Source organism: Pinus tabuliformis, chromosome 1_2 (genome assembly GCF_031772625.1).
Source record: "Pinus tabuliformis cultivar Carrire ecotype Pingquan chromosome 1_2, CPIR1, whole genome shotgun sequence".
In the NCBI taxonomy this organism is placed as follows: domain Eukaryota; kingdom Viridiplantae; phylum Streptophyta; class Pinopsida; order Pinales; family Pinaceae; genus Pinus; species Pinus tabuliformis.
In genome coordinates, this window is record NC_142298.1 from 648,212,225 (window position 1) to 648,236,341 (window position 24,117).

The 24,117-nt window shown below is 36.2% G+C and overlaps 1 protein-coding gene across 2 annotated transcripts in view; it reads right to left on the reverse strand.

Moving 5' to 3' along the window:
• Positions 1-8,231: 8,231 nt before the first annotated feature.
• LOC149207352 (protein DEHYDRATION-INDUCED 19-like) overlaps positions 8,232-24,117 on the reverse strand; it is a 111,596-nt gene continuing 95,710 nt past the window's right edge. The window contains exons 5-6 of one of the 2 annotated variants that reach the window (XM_089395690.1): positions 8,697-8,833; positions 8,232-8,565 (exon numbers count right to left, since the gene is read on the reverse strand). In XM_089395690.1, coding sequence (XP_089251816.1) covers positions 8,719-8,833 — 115 coding nt within the window. In that variant the 3' untranslated portion in view covers positions 8,232-8,565; positions 8,697-8,718. Of the gene's footprint in view, positions 8,834-24,117 lie in introns of both variants that reach the window. The other variant, XM_089395689.1, reaches the window with a different exon arrangement.

Sequence of the window (24,117 nt, forward strand, 5' to 3'; positions counted from 1 at the left end):
ACACATTCCTACATATTTTCATCCATATTTCTCCATTAGGAAGGTCCCCTTGGAGTATCTTCATAGTTTTCAAGGCAAAAGTCACATGAAAATATTTTTCACCAATTTGGTTTATCTTGCATCACAAAAGGAATTTCTACATATCTTTGAGGCACAACTCATCATTCTTGTGGATTCTTGGTATCACAAGATAAACAATTTTTCATTTACTAAATAATATCCAACATAAAAAGGATAATAAGTTGAAAACCATCTAGGACGAGTATTTGACAATTGAATAATGAGTAATAGTTATTATATGATTGATGCAATGACATCTAATAGTGTACTTATACATATTGATTAGTCATAATGATGAATGATCATGTACGTTTCTCAAGTCATGATGCTTCAAAGATGCTTTATCCTCAAAGCATTTTATGAGAAGTTGTGTCGTTTTTTTCGTTTTTAATGCCTTATCATGATTCTTTGTTCTTGAAATATGATTATCGATGATAGAAGGAGATGAGTTGCAAAACATTAAGCGCAATTTTCTTATTGTGAAAGGATCATACCACCCTCATTTAATTTTTTACAGAACTACATGGTAATGGCTTCTATGATATACAAAATAATAAGATTCCACATCTTAGCACCTTTTTAATATAATACGAACTTCATGTAGTTTCTCTTGTTGATTTTTTCTTTGGTTAGTTTTTTGAATAATACAATGAATTTTATAATTAAGATTACAATAAGGCATCATTTTATCTTGTGTCCTTTTTTTTGGAACATTCAACTTTTAATACTCTAGTTATTTATTGGTGGATAAGATTTAAACATAAACATCTCTCTATTTTTGTATGTCCATTGGATGTGTATTGGTTCCTTTATCCAAGGTCTATAGTTTTACATCAAATAACTTATCTATTTCAACATGGCTAATCATAGATTTCTTGTTGGCAAATTGGTACAATGTTTCTTCTTGTGATTTACTTTCAATTTTTAACTTATTAAGCTTTGAAAATGATTCTTTAGGAAAGAAATTTATTATTCCTTGCCAATAACAACTTTGTCGAAAAAAAGTATATTGTGTACTAGCCTCTAATTATCCTAAAGTATTACCTTTGAAACATATTCGAAGTCTTCTAATGAGGGAGCTTCTGAGCGTGACTTCATCATAAACTCTTGCAAGGTATCTTCTTCTTCTTATAGAAAAATGACTCAATTTTGTTCAAGTTTACTACAAAAGTATCTAATGTTTCCATCCAAGACAACATATTATGTCAACTTCATTTACATATACAATTGTAAAATTGATTAAGATATGAATTTATAATCATCGATTGTTAATTGTAAGTCATTGATTTCATATTACTTTTCATCAAAAGTGTTTTCATTTTTTACTATACTTGGATCTAGAATTAATAATTGATTACCAAGTTAATGTTAATGTGATTTTTCTCATCATATGAACAAATAGCAATGCTAATATATTATCTTCGAATAATCTCTTTAAGTTTTAATAGAGCAATTGCACATCTTATCTAATGGGATATTTCATTTTTTTCCCACCACTAAACGTCATTTTGTTTACATTAAAATTTTTTTTCAAAAAATATCATAATTACAAAACTTATGTATTCTTTATAATAAATGTGTAGAAAGTACGAAGAACCCACTTTTTTTAATAGGTAAGTTAATATCCCAACCTTAGCTCTAAACTACTTCTTATTTTTCTCCCTTGAAAAATATCTTTATCTCTTTAATAATTACCTTAAAATTAATACTTCTAAAAAAATGAAATATTGTTATATTTTCCTTTATTAACTCTTAAATTAATACCGACACTTTATCTGTATTTTTTTCCTTATTTAACTTTAGAATAATAACTTCCTCCATACTAAAATACTTTGTTTCTCATGGTGTAATTCATTTTTTTTACTATTGGACTTATGAAATGGTTATACAAACTAAGTATGGATTTCTATACCAAACCGAATAGGATGAAAAGGTGTGCAATTGGTGACTAGTGAATTAATAGTGTGTTAAGCGTGGATTAATGTGTTTATTTTTCACTACTCATAACCAACTAACAGTGATATTCATTTCATATGGGAATGAGAGGATGGGCAATGCTTTTCTTTGTTGCTATGATTTATATTAGTCGTCACCATCACTTAACCAAATTGCTAAATAAACGCGCATGCTACCATCACTAAAGTTGTGTTGGTGTGATTGTTGTAAAGTCATCATCTCTTGTTGGAGAAAGTGGCCTTTTGCAGTTGCATATGGGGAGTCAAGGTCTCAAATTCGTGAGATTGTCTAAAGCAAAATTCCTTATCATCTAGGAATTGTCAAAGCTAGCCACCACCTCTACCTAAAGTCAAGTTATTCATCCAAGGAAGAATGGGAGATTCCAAGAATTTGAGATGGAGGTATTTATCTCTTTGGTCTTGTTTGTAAAGCCAAAGAAAAGAAATTGACCTCGACAAATGAGATTTGTGAAATGGTTGGAATCCATCCCTCAATTGAATCTCCCATTTCTAGAGCCAAGAAGGAAAGCCTTCATTCAAGTATAAACATGCTTTGATTAGAAGTTTGCAGGCCTTTGGCCTAGTTCAAAAGCGTTATGGAAACCATGGTAGCCCCCAAGATTAAAGGATAGGTATTATCATTTGCTTCTAGCCAAGGCAATTTTTTTTTCTCTTCCTTGGTAAAGGAGAGTGGGATTTGATTTTTTTTGCTTTAATCCATTTGTTATGTGATCTAGGGAGAGTATATTTGTCTCTATGGTCCCTTGACTTCAACCCAAAAGAAAAAATTATAATAGTGCCAGTGTGGGTTAGATTGCCTCATCTCCCTCTAATTTTCTTGGGAAATCACTCTTAGATATAATGGAAACAAGTTAGGTCAATTTATTGACTCGGTGGAACCAAAAGGTAGTTTTTTTTCATATGTGAGAATATGTGTGTGGAGGTGGATTTGGGGAAGGGACTTTCAAAGGCTTTGCAAATTAATATAGATGGAAGGAGTCATCATCAAGCACTAGATTATGAGTAGATTTCATTCAATGTAATGCACATCATGCTTATGGAAATTTTTCCAAAAGTTATCCAAAGCCCAAGAGGAGCATCCTCCCTCAAAGCAATAGTCAATAAACTAACCGATGTTTAAGACGATTCCAAGCAAGCACATAAATTCTCAATGTAAGGACCCCAAGAGGGTCAACTCACTTGAGAAATAATCAATTTGATGTTCTTGGGAATCTAGATGGATCAGTGAATCCAAAAGACATGGAGAAGGATGTTGAAAAGGAAGAGGAACTAATCACGGGACTCAACTCTATATCAACTCATTCTGCTCATGCTATAAATCCATCCCTTGAGGATCTAGAGACCAATGCCCCAACAGAAGAAAAGTAGAAAGAGGATGAAGAGGATGTAGAGGAATCAAGAGGAGGAGGAAGAGAAAGCATAGGAAATAAAGAAGAAAGAAGGGGAATTAGATTAGGAACATGAAAAATAAGCAAAGACAAAAGCATGCGTCCATCGAAATCCTAAAGAATGTTGCAAATCCCTCCCTCCTCTCATGGGGGTGAATCTAATCAGATAACTTATGAGGCAGAAATGATATCCTCTTGGGACAACAATGTAACCCTAAACTTTTCTATGCTCGAGGGGGGTATTACAACTAAATAACCATGCTTTGTTTATGCATTCTTCTTTGTAATAAATTATTATGGATCTACCTTGGATTCAGGAATTGGCCACAAAAGGCTCCTTCTCCCCTCAGCGTTTTTAAGGGAGGAGGAATGAATTGCAAGTCATTCAATCAGCACTATATGTATGCTTATGTTTAATATAATATTCCCAATGCCAATTGTGTCACACACTTATTTTTCACTGTGTAATCTACCTTGGCTTGGGAATTGAATACACTTTAAATAATCCCTATGACAACTTTTGAATTGCAACTTGGATAAAACATTTGTAAATCTTAGTTACCTTTTTTATTTTAACAATTTACCAATAGTGATGTGCATCCATGATTTTCATATTCCTTTTAGTTGTCCTTGGAACCTTCCATGATGACACAAATATGGCACAACTACTTCTAGTTATAGAAAAGGAGAAATGGTTATGAATTCTTATTTGCCACCTATATGCTATAGATTATGGTCATGATTACTAAGTTAGGCAACCGCGAATTTGAGTTAACCCACAATGTCTCCACCAATTAATCCTCAATAGTTGTTAATAAAAAGACTTTCCTTTCACTTTGCAACTTTCTCATATCCTTGTTATTATTGTGTCTAAGACCATTCACACTAACTACCATAGTTTCCAAAATATCTTTTGATAACATAATTGTTTCAGGAAATTTCTTCAAGCAATAGAAGCAAACCAAACCATAATTGTGTGGTCCCCTTAATGTTGATAGTGATTACTTCAATTGGGAGGCAATATTTCTTAACGCCCACACCCCCACCCTCACCCCCTGCCAATATGTAAACAACTTACCTAACATAGAAAATATTATCCTATTCTACATTGTAAATTTCTTTGTTTTCTCCTAAATTATGGTTTTCTTGAATTTTGAAATGCATAGATTTATATTCAACCAAATTTTTGAACTATAAATCACCAAAGTTAATTCTCGTTCAAAGACCACAAGTATAGAAACTCTAAACAATTACGTTTGGACAGAAGTGAAATCAGACAAGGTCTATAAAAAAAAATGACTAAGACAAGACCTAACAAATGTGGCTAAAGGACAGAATCGAACCATGGCTTTGATACCACCTAAAATGAAATATAGTTCACCCAATGATGAATATCTAACATAAAAAGGAAGATACCAAATTAAATGAACAATAGTTCATGCAATGAGGATATTAACATAAGAAATAAATGGATGGGAATCTATTAGAATGGTGAACAATGATGTCTTTGGTTAGTTAATTCTTTTCATGTATTATTATTATTTATTTAATAATTCTTTATATATTTATGTTCAATACAATTTACAAGGCAACAAAGAAGTCTCTAGAAAACACCCCTTATGAAAGTTTAAATGTGCCACCAAGAAACTCTCACAATGGTCAAATACTCTTCAAAGAAAGGACATCCATCATTTTGAGGGATATATTGAGGTTTCATGCAATAATCAAGGTTCACATGTACAAAGAAAATGAATGCCCTAGTCAAGAATATGACACTTAGCATTCATCTTAGGCATGGCATAAAAGAGAAAGGCACTTGTGAAGAATCACTTGGAAACATATAGAATAGCTAATTTTGGTCCTCTTTCCAAAGAGGAGCATATATTTTTTCCATGTTGTACCTAGATCACTGCCATGCTAATGCCAATAGATACAAAGTTGTTGCAGCAACACACAGCATGAAGGACAATGACTTTTGTGAGAAACGCTCCATTTAAAACATATAAAATAGCTCATTATCTCCTCTTTCCAACTAGGAAGAATTATTTTTTTCATAGAATGCTCAAATCAATTGCCATATTAATCAATGGATGCAATGGTTGTAGCATTTCTAAATAATATAGACTTCAATAAATATTGGAATCATTGTAATTTCAAATTTATTGCCTCAAAACCCTAGTTGCATTTTTCCATTTATAATGCAACAATCCGCCTTACAATAAGTTCCATTTTATTTTGGAAAGGGAAGCCACTAGATGGCCATTCTTGGAGAACAACCAAGCTAGGAAGGTGACACATGAATCAACAAAAGACTAGCAAGTCCTCTCTTGTACATCTTTTCACCCATAATGAAGAGTCAAAGACTAAAAGCAAGTCCTCTCTTGTACATATTTTCACCCATAATGAAGAGTGTCTAGGTCGAAGGCAATATCTCAACCTTTATGTATTTTAACATTATTATTTTCAGAAGGTTCATGGATCTAAAATTACCTAATAATATTATGTCTTGTACCTTTATGTATCTTAACATTATTATTTTCAGAAGGTTCATGGATCTAAAATTACCTAATAATATTATGTATTGTAAAATTATGTATTGTAAAATGCTTGGGAAGCAGCTCTATAAAATGAGGTGTGTTCCTCATTCGTGATTGGATAAATAAGATTTCCCCTCCAAATTTATTTGAGTTGAAGATCTCTCGGGAGGAAGAAAGTCAAGGTCAAGCTCAATGTGAGGTTTCTTAATTTCCTTTTTATTTTATATGATTGACTAGGATTTCATAAACATTGTCATTATGTTGTATTAATATATCTTTGTAGAAGAACATTATTGCTCCAATAAGCAGACTTTAGGGCTAAAGTAAAACTCTCTCTCACTCTTGACGTAAATTTTGTTGATGGAAGGCATTTGCCAATGGAATTTTTTTTCTTTTAGTTGTTCATTCATTGTTTAAACTTTGTTGTAACTAAGGAAGAAGATCAAATATAATCTATTGTGGCTTCTTAATTTTATGGCATGTGATTAAATTTGATACGATAATTTGCTTGTTGGTTGCACATTATTACTTTGTAGTGTGTCATGGTTGTGATGGTGCATTTTAGACTGCACATTATTACTTTGTAGTGTGTCATGGTTGTGATGGTGCATTTTAGACCAGAACTTTCACTTATTCTTACACAATCTAACATTGTTCTGGGACAACATGTAGCACATCAATGCATGTCTTAGTTATATCTTCTCCATCATACTCCAGCCTTTTTGCTCTTTGAATTTGACTCCATCATTGAATTCAGTCGAAATTAGTTTTGGTAGTCCACCATCACTTGGTTACTTATGTATCACCATTTTTAAAAAAATGAGTTTTTATATCACAAATGTATCACCATTTTAAAAATTTTAGTTTTTATATCACAATTTGTAATGACAAATTTGTAGTTTCATTATGGAATTTCCCCTTGTGCCAACCAAGAACCAACTTAAAGTGATGAGGACGACCATCGAGGTGACAGCGAATGATGCCCTAAAGTTGCCCTATGATTTGTGGTTGGTGATTAGGATTTATTTTAATCTTATAAAATAAGAATACTTATTATGAAATCACAAGGGATTGGTTTCCTAATAACAAAAGTATTTATAAAAATAGAAAGCTACGTAAACTTTGTCGAGTGTTTTCATGATATTGAAGCTCTCTTTTCATTTGGCGATTGCCCCCTAAAAGAGGCTCATGGAATTTGCTGTCTTTCTGGATTATCAATACAAGGGCTTATATTCTACAAGGTCAATACTCTTGTTTCTCCCATTTTACTTTATGTTGTGTATATTTCTTCTAACATTGCTCATAATTTACTGTTTCTACTAGTTAAGTACACTGCAATAGGCTCATGGAATTTGCTCTCTCTGCATTATCAATGCAAGGGCTTATATTCAACAAGGAATTTGCTATCTCTCTGCATTATCAATGCAAGGGCTTATATTCAACAAGGTTGGATTATCAATGCAAGGGCTTATATTCAACAAGGTCGATACTCTTGTTTCTCCCATTTTACTTTATGTTGTGTATATTTCTTCTAACATTTCTCATAATTTACTGTTTCTACTAGTTAAGTACACTACAATATGCCTACCAAATGAGACCAAGTATGTAATCCCCCTACAACGAAAACACTTGCATTAGAAAACCTCAGCTCAATGTTCAAAAAAATGATTTACAATGAGGTTTAAGTTGTATATTAATACACAAATCAAGTAGGGGATCATCTCTAGAGGGCTTCTGGCCCCCGGTAAGTAGAACACTCTCCTTAAATTTTTAAACATATAATTCAAAATTGACTAGGTTAACCTTAACCATAAACTGGTGTTACAATTAATAATGGCTTTAACCCTAATAAAAATCTCACCAAATGTATTATTAACGGGATATAAGATGGCCATAACCACCTGTGAAAGTTACACCATCAATTCTAACCAGTATCACATGATTAGAAAAAACTTTTTTTAAAACCAAATATTTTACATCTACACACCATCAATTCTAACCCTTATTAAATGGTTCGAAAAAAACACTGATATTTTCCAAAAACAAAAACGTAACGCTTAACATCTGCATAGAATTCTTCTATAGCACAAACACTTACATATGCAAATATTTAGATATGGAGGCATATTAAATGTTTGTTCCAGCATTCAATCGAATGACCATTTGATAACATCATTTATAACAAACGGTTTTATCTAAGCCATTTCATAATTGCACCTTAGTATACGAGCAACAAAGGACATCAATGCTTCAAACAGTTAAATACCAGATACACAAAAGAAAGCAGTTATTATGAAGTCTTTAAAACGTGGTATGAGGACTTAAAATGTACACCCATAACTTGAGCATAGTAAACGATGTTAACAGGAGTACCTTCACTGTATATTCGATACATTAAAGCCCCCCGGTTTCGCAGCTGCCCTGTTATATATTAATTACTTCTGTATTTGCAAAGCCCAGATATAATTACATAAATAGTCATACATGGGCAGGAGTTATGCCCATGGTCAGAAAGAAAAACATCCCGAGACACCGTACACGCTTAAGTTCTTTGCAATGTAGGAACTTCAGACCAGATGATAAGAACATTTGCACTGAAGGCTACTATACAAGAACAATGAGTCCAATCATAAGATCATCTGCTTACAAAATAATGGACTTTCCATCTGCTTGCCTACTTATGTATTTGAGGATAACAGATGTAGCAAATATTAGGTTCCCAGGAGAGGAACTACCTGACACAAGAATGCCCACGGCCTAGACATCATTGCCAAAAAACGTAGAGAGCACCAACTGCTGCACAAACTCAGTTCGTCGAACTTCTTCTTCAAACCTTTGTTCCCGCTCTTCAGCAGTAATTGAAGACTCGGCACTGCACAATGAGAGTAAACTTTGAAATTGTAAGGTTATAAAAGAGAGTTTAAACTATTAAATTAGTGGGAATTGTATATATCTATTCAATTAGAGAACTCTCTTCCCTGTCCATTTCAAACTTCAAAATGTGTTCTCGCCTGCAACTACCATTACACCAATAGGATGATCCACTAGATTTTACAAAGGAAAGTCTTCCACTACTGTTATTGAGACAAATCAAGGCACCAAACAAATTCAAACCTAACTAGTAGTTAATTGATGCATCACTGGACACATTAGCTTAAGGTCATAGAAAATAGGATATATAAAACTAAGAAGACGAATGGTTTGTCGGTATTTAGGCACAAAGTCATAGACAGACAAGTTAAGAAATAAATAATGGAATATGAATGGTGTAAGTATTCTCGGCCCTCGGGTTAGGCTATTTAGAAGGTTATCCTGCGCGTGGGTAAATAATTACAACCTATTGCCATAACTCATTACCCTATATACAAATTAATATTAGTGTACAATGAATATTTATTACTGTGATAGCATCTTGCCTAAGTACATAAACATATCTTCCCTTCTTGAGTTACTTTAAGGTTTCGACCTTTAGGATAGCTGAGAGGATGGTTTCCATTTTATGAAAGGATTTCATATATGCTTTTGGGACCTTTTTATAATATATATTATGTGACTTGAGACGCAGAAATTTTTTATTCCATCTAATTAACAAGATGCTATATTCTTTATTCCTTATACAAGATAGGAAAGATTAATTTATTGTCACTTGATAAACTACATATAAGCTAGGGATTAAGCATAGATATGGTTGAATGCCACAAATATCAAAACTTGATTGTAGAAAATTGTCAACCTGTAAATGAACCCGGAATCAGTGTTATATTATTATTGGACTATTTCCCAATAATTCCTTCAAGTGTGATAGCATGTATTATCAGTCTTGAAAATGATATAATGTTCACAAAATTAATGTGTTTTCCATTTCATGGTGATGTCTTTTCACTTTTATCATTGTTGGGGTTTTCCATGCAAAATTTTAAGGAGGTGATATTTATCAGAGTTTATAAAGAGGCAAATATTGCATTCAATGTCCATTTTATGATGATGAATCATTCATTTTTTTCCTGGAAAAGCATATCAAGTATGCAAATAATTCCTCGTTGAAAAAGTTCATTAGGTGAAAATTCTAAATTATTTATTTATGACCAGAGTTTCATGTGTCGGGTAAATATTGTCACTAGTAATTTTTTTGATGCTATATCTAATATGCATATTCTATTGCAATTTACTTCTTATATGAGTATTTATCATTGTAATCTTTATATCATGGAAAAATTTATTATAGATTTGGACTGTTGGAAACACTGAGAGGGGGATGAATCAGTATTTCTTTCAATTGTTATATTATGTCAGTTAAGATCTTTATCACAAATTAAACCAGAACACAAGAAATAGAACAAAAAACAATTTTAATGATGAAGATAGTGAGGACTCCAATCTTCTTTTACAAAAATTCAGGCTCCAACCTGTACAATAGAATCTCTGAATTCTTCAAGGCTCCAACCTTGAATGAGGACTCCAATCCTCAAACACAAATCCAGGCACCAACCTGGTAAAAATGAGGACTCCAATCCTTTCAACAAATCCAAGCTCCAACTTGGCTAAAATGAGTTCCAAATACACTTCATAAGAGGTCTACAAGATCTTCTCAAACCTGCTCCAAGAATTCTTCAAGTCTGCTTCAACGAAGGCTTTCAAAGCTGCTACAATAAAGGATTCTAAGGCTGCTATATCAAAGGTTTCCAAAGCTGCTACAAAGGATGTCTTCAAGTCAGCTTCAAAGAGACACCAAGTTCTGTCGAAATGTTCTTCAAGTCAGCTTCAACAAATGGTCAACAAGGCTGCTCAAAAGCCTGCTATAAAGGGACTTCAAGCTCTGTTACAACCAAGGGTTCCAAGGCTGTTACAAAGTCAGCTCAAATCCGTTCCAACACCCACAAATATCTTTAAAAGCGGCCAAAAACTAGAGCTAATGTGAGTCTAAGATATGCTCCTATATCGGGTCTGCTTCTTGTCACAAATCAAAAGTCTGCTACAGGAAACGAATTCTGCACTTGACACAGGTTCAGTTTTCCTCAGATCCGAGACTCTTCCACAAATCCAAACTCTGTGTTGCCTCAGGTTGAGCTATGTAGATCAGATCCAAACTTTCTTCCACAGATCTGAGCTTTGTGTTGCCTCTAGTCCGAGCTTTGTAGATCAGATCCAAGCTCTCTTCCACAGATCTGAGCTCAGTGTTGCCTTAGGTCTGAATGCAGAGAGTCAAGACTGCCAAGGGCCGAGGTCTATTCCTTGAAAGCCACAACCTGCTTCAATGGATTCCCAAGTTCTGTTCCAAATCCTGATCAAAAACCAAACTCCAATTTCCTTTAACCAAACAAAAATGATCTTCTAGAATAGCTCCTTCAAACAGCTCCTAGCTTCATGAGGTATGAACCTCTTCTCCTTTAGGTCCGAGTACTTCTTGTCTTCTGCTTGGTCAAGTTGATGGCCAAAATGGAGGACAGAAGACACTTATTTATACTAGTCCAATCACTCATGAACCGACATGTCTTTTGGGAAGGGTCAGGGGGACTGACATGTGCTTAAGTAGGCCGACTTGATAGAGGTTGAAATAAGTGGTTTTTCTTCTTGAAAAAATCATTTCCCTTTAACAAGGAGGAATTAGGAGGCATGCAAATGCTTGTTAAAAAGGGCTTAAAGTCCTCTACAAGCCTCTATAATTTTCTTCTTGAGCAAGACATTCCTTTGACATCAATAACAAAAATTCTTCCAACAATCTCCTCATGCTACTCCCCCTGTCATTGTGCTGCTCCCCCTATCATGATGTTGCTCCCCCCTATCATGATGTTGCTCCTCCTATCATATTCTCCCCTTTTGACATCAATAGCAGAGGGATGCTCTAATGGGATGCAAGAGAGATGACCCCCATCTTTTGACAAAGATATTCAAATGCTTCTCGAGGTAGGGGTTTTGTGAAGGTGTCAGCGATTTGTTCCTTAATGTTAACATATTCCATTTTGATGTCATGCTCTACAACTTGTTCTCGGAGAAAGTGGTACCTGATTGGGATATGTTTTGTTTTCGAATGCATGATTGGATTCTTTGAGAGGTTGATTGCAATAGTATTGTCACAGTAGATGGTGGTAAGATGATTTGTTTCTATATTGACATCCTTCAAGGCCTCCTTCATCCATAGTATTTGTGTACAACAATCTGATGCTGCTATATACTTGGCTTCAGCAGTGGAAAGAGATATAGATGATTGTTTCTTGCTAAGCCATGATTCAAAACAGTCTCCTAGGAAGAATGCATTCCCACTGGTGCTTTTTCGATCATCAATGCTTCCTGCCCAGTCTGCATCGATATATCTTGTCAAGGTAAGCTTTGTGCTCTTAGGGTACCATATTCCAAAATCAGGAGTCCCCTTCAGATATCTGAATATTCTTTTCATCCCATGCATGTGTGATTTCTTAGGGGCTGACTGAAATCTTGCCACCATTCCTACTGCTTGCATGATGTCTGGTCATGAATTTGTTAGATATAAAAGCCCTCCAATCATTGATCTTTAGGGAGTTGCATCTACTGTAGGGGATTCATCGTCCTAACTCAGTTTGCAACCTATAATCATAGGTGGGTTATAACAACACATTCTTGCATCCCAAATCGCTTAAGCATCTCCTTGAGGTACTTTATTTGTGTTATGAACATGCCAGCATCGATTTGCATTATTGAAGTCCAAGAAAGAAATACATCTCTCCAATCATTGACATTTCAAATTCTTATGACATTTCTTGGGAAAATTTGTGACTCATCTCATCATTGTTGCTACCAAAAATCAAATCATCCACGTATACTAGTGTGATTAACAGATTGTCGTTGTCCATCTTCATGTAAAGTTTGCTTCCTGCAACTCCTTTCTTGAATCCTCAATGTTGAAGATAATGATCAACTCTAGCATACCAAGCTTTCGGAGCTTGTTTTAATCCATACAGGGCCTTCTTTAATTTGTATACAAAGTCTTTATTTTCAGATAAGTCAAACCTTTCAGATAAGTTAAACCCTTATGGTTGTTCCATGTATACTTCTTCTTTCAGATCTCCATTTAGAAAGGCTGACTTCACATCCATCTGATAGACTTTAAAGATTTTTTAAACAAGCAAATGCTAAAAACATCCTTATAGCCTCTAGTCTGGCAACAGGAGCGAAAGTCTCTTCAAAGTCAATTCCTTCAATTTGAGTGTATCCCTTGCACACCAATCTTGCCTTATTTATGATGACTTGTCCATCTTCATTCATTTTGTTCTCTTCAGAGTCAATTCCTTCAATTTGAGTGTATCCCTTGCACACCAATCTTGCCTTATTTATGATGACTTGTCCATCTTCATTCATTTTGTTCTTATACGCCCACTTGGTTCCTATGACATTCTTATCCTTTGGACGAGGTACTAGTTCCCATGTTCATTTCCTTTCAATTTGGTTCATCTCTTCTTCCATTGCTTTTATCCAATGAGGATCCTTGCTTGAGTGAAATTCTTTGGTTCTATTGTGGATAGCAAGGCAATATCATTCATTTTTAGTGTCATATTTCTTTGAGTTTGTATTCCTCCATCCACATCTTCAATGATTTGGTGTTTGATATGGTTCCTACTTTTGATTTTCCAGTTCCTCTTCTTTTGCAACACCTTCCTGTGGATTTGCAAGGATAGGATCTTCTTCATTGGTTTGAACTACTTCTTTTTCAGGAAAAGCCTCATCTATCTTTACATCAATGCTCTCAACTATCTTTCACAAACGATTGTCGTAGCATTTGTAGGCCTTGCTTCTTAATGAGTATCGAAGGAAAATTCCTTCGCCAACACGTGAATCAAATTTTCTTAGTGAATCATCATTAATCTTCATAAAGCATTTGCTTCTAACTATTCTAAAGTGTTTCACAGAGGCAAACCTTTCTTTTCATAGTTCATGTTGGAAACAATGTTTAATACTAAGAGGGGGAGTGAATCAAAATTAAGGCTAATCTTTAACTTGTCTGCCAACTTATAAATTCACATTCAATCTTTGGAAACCATCATGTGGGCAATCACCAAACAATCATAATGGCAACTAGTAAACTCAATACATAAGCATACACATAAGACATTGAGATTAAACGTGGAAACCCTTTCGGGAGAAAAACCACCAAAGCTTGTTTGTATTATGATGTAAATATGAGCTCCTACTCTATTACACCATTCTTTGTGAGCACCCACTCACAAGAAGCACCAACTCCTTTAGATTGATTGCTAGCACCCACTAGAAAGAAGCACCAACTCCCTTCTTCTGCAGACACCTAATCAGCTTACCATGAAGCACCAACTTCATGGATTTATGCAAGCACCCACTTGCAGGAGACACCAACCTCCAATCTCTCCACATATATCCATTAGATGGAAGCACCAACTCCCTGTATGTAGGCTCCAACCCACACTCAATAATTAAATTGATATTGTAAATGGCAACCACTCTACATGTTTTGCCATGTAAATGGCAACCAATCCCGAGCCTTCACCTTTTGCACTTACCTTGTTTCTTCTGGGCAAGCCTTTGCAGGTTGAGTTGCATAGTGGACCTCCCCACTACAAAGCTTTCGGCCAATAACAACTTGCGCCTGCGGACTCCACCTAGAGTTGTCATCCGGGCTTCCCTCTTTGTGTGATGCTTTCAACCTTCTAGGGTATTCCTGTCGGGCTAAGGTGTTAAGGGGGCTCCACTACTGACCAATGGAAACTGTTGTCGTCGCTACGTTGTAAGCCCACGTCTGCCCGGCTCTCTGTTAGTTGCTCTGCCACGTTTGGCAACACTGCCAAACTAATTTTGCCCCAAATTGTTCCTCCACCAATACTAATTCTGCAACTTTGACTTTAGGGCACCTGATTTTGACTAGCAATAACTTTTGATCCAGGAAGCCATTTGCAGACTTCAACATACCATTGGAAAGCTCTATTTTAGCCTTTGTGCTAAACTCTTGAGGTAGAAACTTCTTCAAAGCTTGGGACTCCCCTTAGCTCAACAAACCATGAGCATCAATGCTACTAACCTAGTTGCCATCATTGCTAGCCTAGTTGACATCAATGTTGGTCTGGTTGACATCGATGCCAACACACCGGATGCCACCATCCATCCTGACAATGCCAATTGTGCAACAATCTCCGCCTTTGGCGTTGATGGCAACACCTCGTCATTTCTCCATGTTGATGGCAACACCTCGTCATTTCTCCATGTTGATGGCCAATCCTTATGCTACATCCAACAAACATAATGGATCGCATTTGAGCTTTCTTTCTTTGCATGAGCCACCAATGGATTTCTCTCCCCTGCATGGGCCATCACACTTACTCTCCCCCTTTGACATCAATGGAAAAGGGCTACAAACTGTTGCTTCTCCCTCTTTCAAATAATCTCTGAGGGTCTGGCTACTGATGTACATTCTACTTTGCATACTTCTCTTCAAGGGTTGATATCTTTCTAATGGAACCCTTTTAAGTCTGTCATCAAAAACTCGGCTACAAGCATCATAATCAAAGACACCTGCAAAACAAAACATTATCAGAATATGTCCTTGTGTTTTCTTATAGTTGGTGTTGCTCTAGGCACTAGATATATATGATATGCTCCCCCTAAACATATTTTGCCTCTTCTATGAAAGATCATCTAGTTCTTTCCACCTTATCGTTGTTGGCTAAAAAATCTTCTCTGCCAATGCATCTTTTGTAACAACTAAAACAAAATTGATACCAATCAAAATTGCGTAGGGTTATGTTGTTGCTGCAAAATACCAACCATTAGTGATGCATTTTGGCTTACTCTTCCAATGTTGTTGCTTCAGAGATTGTGCTCACTTCTCATGAGCATGTTAAACTCTCTCCCCTTAGATCATACTTCTAAATATGGACTGCTCCTTAACTGATACCAATTACACCAAACAGTTGATACAAATTGGACAATGTACTAGGCAAACTCTTATAACTCCTCAAAAAGAAATGCCCATTTACATAAAAGGTTACCCCACATGAACCATAGACTACCAATTGACAACTAAGGAACATGCACAACTTGTACCAATTACGTTCATGAACACAAGCTTGCTAGGCATAATCAAATTCACAATCCTGAATGAAATAAGGGTATTTCACCCAAGATGAAAACCTTTCATTTCCTAAACAATCTTTCTTCCTGAGGCTAAAGGTTGTTGCCTGCTATTGCTACTAAAGCAACTCCCCCTGAGTCAATGCTCTCTGATCTCCTACATCTGCTTCCTTGCTTCAACTCAGGGACAAATCCTGTGGACCTGATTGAACTTTGGGCGTCTTCACATTCAATGATTTTGTTGCAGTTCCTCTTCTTCTCACAACATCAAGTGTTGTGAACTCCCCCTGGAACCATACTAGCTACATTTTCCTTTTGCTTACTCATGTACTACTGATTTATTTGAAATAAACTAATTTATTATTCTAATCAATAAGGGAACTCATCCTTACCTTCCACATTTAGATGCACCTCTCTGACTATTTTTTTTGGCTACCTGCATCTAGCTTATTCGGCCTCCCTTGAGGCCATTCTCATCCTTCAATGAAGAGAAACTGTGGATCTACTCCCCCTGAGTAGATTATCCCCCCTTTTCTTCCAAACCTTCAAAGGTAGAATCCTGGCAAGAGCATTACTTTCCAGCTTCTTTCTTCCCCTTGTTTGGGCTTTCTCTAGGCTGCGCAGGCCTAGGGGACACTTCTTCTTTACCTCCTCTTTCTTCACCCAAATCCTCTCGTTGCCTTTTTGCTTTGTTTGCAAGAGATAAATTAGATTGTTGTTGTTCTTGCTTGCCTGCAATTTGTGCTTAATGCAACTAATACTCACAAAGGGGTCCATCACACGGATAAGAGGATCATTCTTCTTGTTTTTCTTTTGATTTCTTTTTCCTCTTTTCAACATGTTGTCTCCACACAGAGCACTGGAGACAAACTCATGATCCTCTGATCTCATATTTCTTCTCATCTTCAACGATCGAGCTACCTCTTTTGCATGCATATTTTGAGAGGAATTCCTTGTCTTCTCATAGTTGCACCTTGCCACCTTGTGCCCAAAATTCCCACAATTGTAGCAATTGACATGATATAGGAATGGAGCAAAAGGATTGCTATACTTGGCAGCGTTCTCGTCATAATTTCTCTCGTGGCCAACATGCTTTCTCTTAGGCACTCTGTGTATTCTTGGGTTGTTTCTACCCAACACATTTTGTTTTCTTGCAAACTATATACAATCTATCACTTTATGTCCAAAATTGTTGCAAGAAAAACAATAGCCATAGAAGAGCTTTGGAACCTTGAGAATACCTTTTTCTTGGGACCTTTGTCTTTGAACTGGAGAAGTCCTTCGCTGGCTCTCCATTCGCTCTTTGTGTCCATTTGAAACGCTACTCTAGGCTACTCTTTGTTGATGCTTCTTCTATTGTTGATTTGCTTGCCGTTGCTTTCTTACTTTCTTTTACTGCTTCTTTTTCTTCTCTTGTTGTTGTTGCTTTCCTCGTTGTTGTTGTTGTCCAACAACTTCTTTTCCTTTATTGTTGTTGGGATCTTCAACTGCCTTTTCTTGGGTAGTTGACCCTTCGGCCTTTGCTTTCTTGGATCTTGTATCTTCTTTGAATCCCAGACCAACCTTGATGAGCGAGCATCTCTGCTTAACAAGCATCTCATCCAAAGCCTTTCTACTCTCCTCAAGCTTTTGATATTGAGACATCTTTTTGTTTGCCCTTTCTAGGCCATGTCTCAATGAGACAACTTTAGCTTGTAATCTCTCACAAAGAGCTTCCTTTCCATTGAGTTGCTTGGTCAAGATCTCATTCAATTTGTTGACCTCTCCTTGTCGAGCATTTAGATTAACAATTATTTTGCAATTTATCATTCTCAAGCTCATATTCTAGCAATTGCTCCTTTTGTTTGAGATTTGATTATGATAGCTCCTTGAGCTCTTTTAGAGGCTATTGTTGATAAATCAATGTGGATGGAAATTATCGTTTTGATTCCTCTTTACTTGAAAAATACTTTCGATTATGTGTTGGCCTTTAATCCTTTATTATATCTCCTTTCATTAAGCAATTACCAATTCATAAATGTGTGAAGATCACAAGAACAAAAAGATACAAGATATAGGCACTTAGCCAGGGCAAAACCCCACTCCTAGGGGAAAACCCCATCAAACTCTTCTTCTTCTTATAGAACCAAATCAAAATAAGACAACCAAGACCCAACAACAAGGTCAAAACTTCCACCAAGCACCAAGTCAGCCCTCCAAAGCATCTTCTCCAAAAGAGTCAAAGTCAACGAAGGTTAAAGTACTTTATTTTTGCAACTTGACAAGGTCTCGGCCCTCTTGATCAGGTCTGCAACTTCACCTGCAATTCTTGGTCTTGCAGTTGTACCAAAAACCCTAAAATCTCACATGTGTAAGTTGAAATGGCTCAGATTTGTGTTTCTCCTTCTTCGCTTGGGTTCTTCCTTTGATTCCTTTCCTTCGCACTTGATTTTCCTTCTGTTATAGGTGCAAATCGAACTTGCTTCAATTGGTGTCTCATTAGGTCGAATATATAGTCATCTTGTGTGGTCGAATAGGCCTCTTCTAGGCCGACTTCAATGGTAGGGTCGACTTGGTCTTGGGAGTCCAAAAATGACACTTTAAAATCAATATTAAAGTTTCTTTCTTGACACAACATGCCCATAAGGGTCTTATACATATGACAAACTGTATTGACTAAATAAACCTTAGGAGCATGAAGAACATGCTTGACCTAATTATTAAATAAAAGGAGCATGAAACCCATGCTTCAAAATTATTTTTCTTTTTCTCTTTTTCACTTTTACAATAATATATAATGATATAAATACAATAACAATTATGAAGACCGAGCATAGTTACATTTCTCAACACTCCCTCTTAACTAGGGAGGTATTCATAATTGTACAAATGGTACAAGGATGACCTTGAGTTGAAATGTTCCCCAAGGAGTATCACAATCAGCACATACAATGCTAGATATCTTGATACCATCTAGGCTAACTGTCAAGGAATCAACCCATCAAGGGATCTAGGTACCATCTAGGCTACCTACCAAGGTACCTACCCAACATGGATCCAGGTGTCATCTAGGCTACCTGCCAAGACACCAATCTAACAAGGATCCAAGTGTCATCTAGGCTACCTGTCAAGACACCAGCCCAATAGGGATCTAGGAGTCATCTAGCCTACCTGCCAAGACACCAACTCAACAAGGATCTAGGTGTCATTTAGACTACATGCCAAGACACCAACTCAGTAAGGATCTAGGTGTCATCTAGGCTACCTGCCAAGACACCAACTCAACTAGGGATCTCGGTATCATCTAGGCTACCTGCCAAGACACCAACTTAACAAGGATAAGGTGTCATTTAGGCTACCTGCCAAGACACCAACTTAATAAGGATCTAGGTGTCATCTAGGCTACCTGCCAAGACACCAACTCAACTAGGGATCTAGGTATCATCTAGGCTACCTACCAAGATACCAACTCTAAGTACCATCATATGGGCTTATATAGCCTAAGGTACAACCACTGATCATCTCTCCCTCTTAATCAAATAGGATATATCAACCAATTCAAGCTTGTTTCTCAAATACTCAAGCTTCTTGTTGGGAAAAGATTTAGTCAAAATATCATCTACTTGTTCATCTATCAAAATATACTAGAGTTTTACGACCTCATCTTCTACCAAACTTCTAATATAATGGTACTTACTATTAATATGCTTAGTTCTAGCATGAAACACAAGATCCTCAGTCAACCTTATGCTACTCTGGTTGTCACAAAATATCACGATGGGATCCATTAGTCCTCCAAATAGATCTATTAGAATCTTTCTGAGCCAAACAGCTTCTTTTCCAGCCTCACATGCTGCAACACATTCAGCTTCAGTACTACTCAAAGCAACGGAGTCTTGTTTTCAACTCATATGTGAGATAATAGAAGATCCCAAACTAAAGCTACCACCAGCAGTGCTTCTTCCATCTGTTGCACTGCCACCCCAATCAGAGTCTGTAAATCTTGATAATAGAATCTCATTGCCATCATATTTTAGGCAGTGATGAATTGTTCCAAGTAGGTATCTAAAGATATGTTTGGTAGCTACCCAATGATCATGACATGGTTCCAACTGAAATTGATTGAGAACATTTACTGCATAACATATGTCAGTTCTAGAATTCACCAAGTACATTAGGGAGCCAACCAACTAATGATAGCTTGTGGGATCAACAAGACTAGAATCTGAATTCTTCAACTTCTTCAAATTTGTGATCATGGGAATTGACATCATGCCAAACTTTTGCAAGATCTTGATCACATATTTTCCTTGACCAAGATATATTTCGCCTGGTTTCTGCCAAACTTCCAAGCCCAAATAATAATGCATAAGCCCAAGGTCCTTCATTTCGAACTTAGCTGCCAGCATCTTCTTACACTCTTGAATTTGATGTTCTACACCTATAATAAGTAAGTCATCCACATATAATAGTATGATAACAAGTTCATTCTTGACTACCTTGATATAGAGATTTGAATCTGCAAAACTTTTGACAAAACCAATTCTTAATAAATAGGCATCCATTCTTGCATACCAAGCTCTAGGAGCTTGTTTCAAGCCATATAATGCCTTCTTCAATCTGCAAACATGAGTTTCTCTGCTATGGATCTCAAATCCTTGAGGTTGCTCAATATATACTTCTTCGTCTATAGTCCCATTCAAGAATGTTGTTTTGACATCCATTTGATGGATATTCCATCCCATAGTGGCAGCTAAAGAAAACAAAGATCTAATAGTAGTGTACCTGGCGGTAGGAGCAAAAGTTTCTTCATAGTCAATCCCTTCCTTTTGAGAGAAGCCTCTAGCTACAAATCTTGCCTTGTATTTATCAATGCTCCCATCTACTGCATGTTTGATTTTATAAATCCATTTGGAAGTGACAATTGATTTGTCACTAGGTCTAGGAACAATTTCCCAAACTCCATTCTTCATAATAGATTGGTATTCTTCCTACATTGCTTTCTTCCATTCTCCATGTTCAGTGGCTTGTTCATAGGTGGAGGGTTTTGCTTCAATAAGCTTTGTCATATATGTTGCTTAGGAAGAATATCTTTTAGGTCTTTTACTTTCTCTGAAGGTCCCTTTTGCTGCTCCATGACCTTCAGCTTCTTGTAAAGTTGCTCTTAACCATGCTGGCCTTTTTCAATTTTCTGGAATGATAGTTTGTTGAATAGGTTCACTTGGTCCTTCAACTTCTTGATTGATTGTAGGTACTTCATTATTGCCATGATCTTCTTCATCTTCTTCAAAGAAGGGTACATCTTCTTCATCAAAGTCAACAAGAATGTCCTTGGACTTTTTGTATGCAATGTTTTCATTGAAAAAGACATCTATGTTGACTTCAATATGACGATTTTCCTTAATGTAGATTTTGTAGGCCTTAGATGACAAGCTATATCCGACAAGGATTCCTTTCATGCTGGTGGAGTCCAACTTCTTCCTCTCGTCTTTTAGAATGTGAATGTAAACAAGACATTTAAATATTCAAAAGATGATCTACATTAGGCTTCCTTCCTAAAAATGCTTCTTCTGAAGTCATATTTTCAAGAATTCTATGAGGGCTTCTATTTTGGATGTAAATTGTTGTCACTGTTGCTTCTCCCCATAAGAATTTTGGAAGATCTTGATCATGGAGCATGGCTCTAACACATTCTTCAATTGTTCTATTATTTCTTTCAGCCACTCCATTTTGTTGAGGATTATAGGGAACTATGAGCTCCCTCTTAATACCTGCTTCCTTGCAAAAAGATATAAGTTCCTTGGAGGTGTATTCCCCACCATTGTCAGATCTTAGAGTCTTTATCTTCCTTTCTATCAAGATCTCCACTTCTGCCTTGAATTCTTGGAATTTCTCAAAAACTTCATCCTTAGATTTGAGGAGATAAATCCATGTTTTCCTTGAATGATCATCAATGAATGTCACATAATATTGATGACCTCCAAGAGAATTTTTTGCCATCGGTCCACATTCATCAAAATAAATGAGGTCTAATATTTCTTTAGACCTGGTATCACTGCTTGTAAATGGCTTCTTCATGGTCTTCTTTTAAAGAGGGCAATATTTTACAGTGAAGGTGACCATACCTTCTATGCCAAAGCTCAGAAGGGCTAATATCCAAGTGTATAAGAGCTTGAGGAAAAGGTGTTAGAAGCTTATACAACCTCCCCTCACGAATCCCAATAACCTTATAGCTTTATCAATGTTGGAACCCTTTCCCCAAACAAGAACCTTGTCATCTGTGAAGGCAATTCTATCTCCTTTATCTTAAAGACAAGAAATAGAAAGTAATTTTTCTTCAAACCTGGAAGGAAGAGTATGTTGTTGATATGAATGTTTCCACCACCTTCTAGCTTCAAAGATGTAGATCCAACACCCTTGACCGAATAGCTCTTTTTGTTTCCAAGCTCCACTCAATGAAAGGTGTTTCCCCTTGATATAGTTTGTAGTTGACCACATTCTCCTGTCATGTGTCTTGAGGCTCCCCTGTCGTCTTCATCATTGAAAGTACTTGTGAGAGCATAAAAGAATCCTTTATCTGGGATATCCTTAGATAGTCTTGAGATATAGCTAGCCATTGTAGATAATTGTTTCAAGGAATGCTTCAAGGGAGTCTTCAAGGAGATGGCCAAAGAGGTGATCTTCAAAGCGTCCTTCCTTAACCTTAGCTCTGATACCATGTTGAGAAATCAATGTGGATGGAAATTATGGTTTTGATTCCTCTTTACTTGATAATTACTTGTGATTATGTGTTGGCCTTTAATTCTTTATTATGTCTTCTTTCATCAAGCAATTACCAATTCATAAATGTGTGAAGATAACAAAAACAAAAAGACACAAGATATAGACTCTCAGCCAGGGCAAAACCCCTCTCTTTGGGGAAAACCCAATCAAACTCTTCTTCTTAAAACCAAATTAAAATGAGACAACCAAGACTTCCACCAAGCACCAAGTCAGCCCTCCAAAGTATCTTCTCGAAAAGAGTTGAAGTCTATGGAAGTGAACGAAGGTCATAGTTTTTTATTTCTGCAACTTGACAAGGTCCTAGTCCTCTTGATTAGGTCTACAACTTGGCTTGCAATTCTCAGTCCTGCATTTGTACCAAAAACCCTAAAAATCTCGCACGTGTGAGCTGAAATGGCTTAGATTTGTGTCTCTCGTTCTTCACTTCGGTTTTTCGTTTAATTCCTTGCCTCTGCACTTGATTTTCCATCTATTCTAGGTGCAAATCGAACTTGCTTCAATTGGTGTCTCATTAGGTCGAATTCTCTTCCAATATATACTCATTTTGTGTGGTCAAATAGGCCTCTTCTAGGCCAACTTCACTGGCAGGGTTGACTTGGTCTTGGGAGTCCAAAAATGACACTTTAAAATCAAATTTAATATTTCTTTCTTGATACAACATGCCCATAAGGGTCTTATACATATGACAAGGACTTTATTAACTCAATAAAGCCTAGGAGCATGAAGAACATGCTTGACCTAATTGACAAATAAAAGGAGCATGAAACCCATGCTTCAAACATAATTTTCTTTTTCTCTTTTTCACTTTTACAATAAAATATATAGTGATACAAATACAATAACGGTTATGAGGACCGAGCATAGTTACATTTTTCAACAGCTATCAACTCTCTCCTAAAATAGATCTTCTCATCTAGCGAGCATAGTTACATTTCTCAACAGCTATCAACTCTCTCCTAAAATATATCTTCTCATCTAGATCTTCTTCTTCTCGACCAAAGGTAATGACATACTCACAACCAAGATCCACTTCACTCTCAACCTTTTCTTCATCACTACTAGGGGTACTCCCCTTTTCTCCTATGGATGAGCACTTAGGGGATTTATTTTCATTCTCACCATGAGGTATACTACCCTCTCCTTGAGAGGCATCTCCATCTATTATTGCTACCAAAGTAGGTTTATCTTCATCACTACTAATCGATGGACATTTATCCTTTTCTTCTGATAATGCACAAGAAAAACTAGGAGATAAATGACCTATTTATTTAAAATTATCACAGACCAATAGCATACCTTCTCAGCTTCTCGTCCAAATCTTCTTCT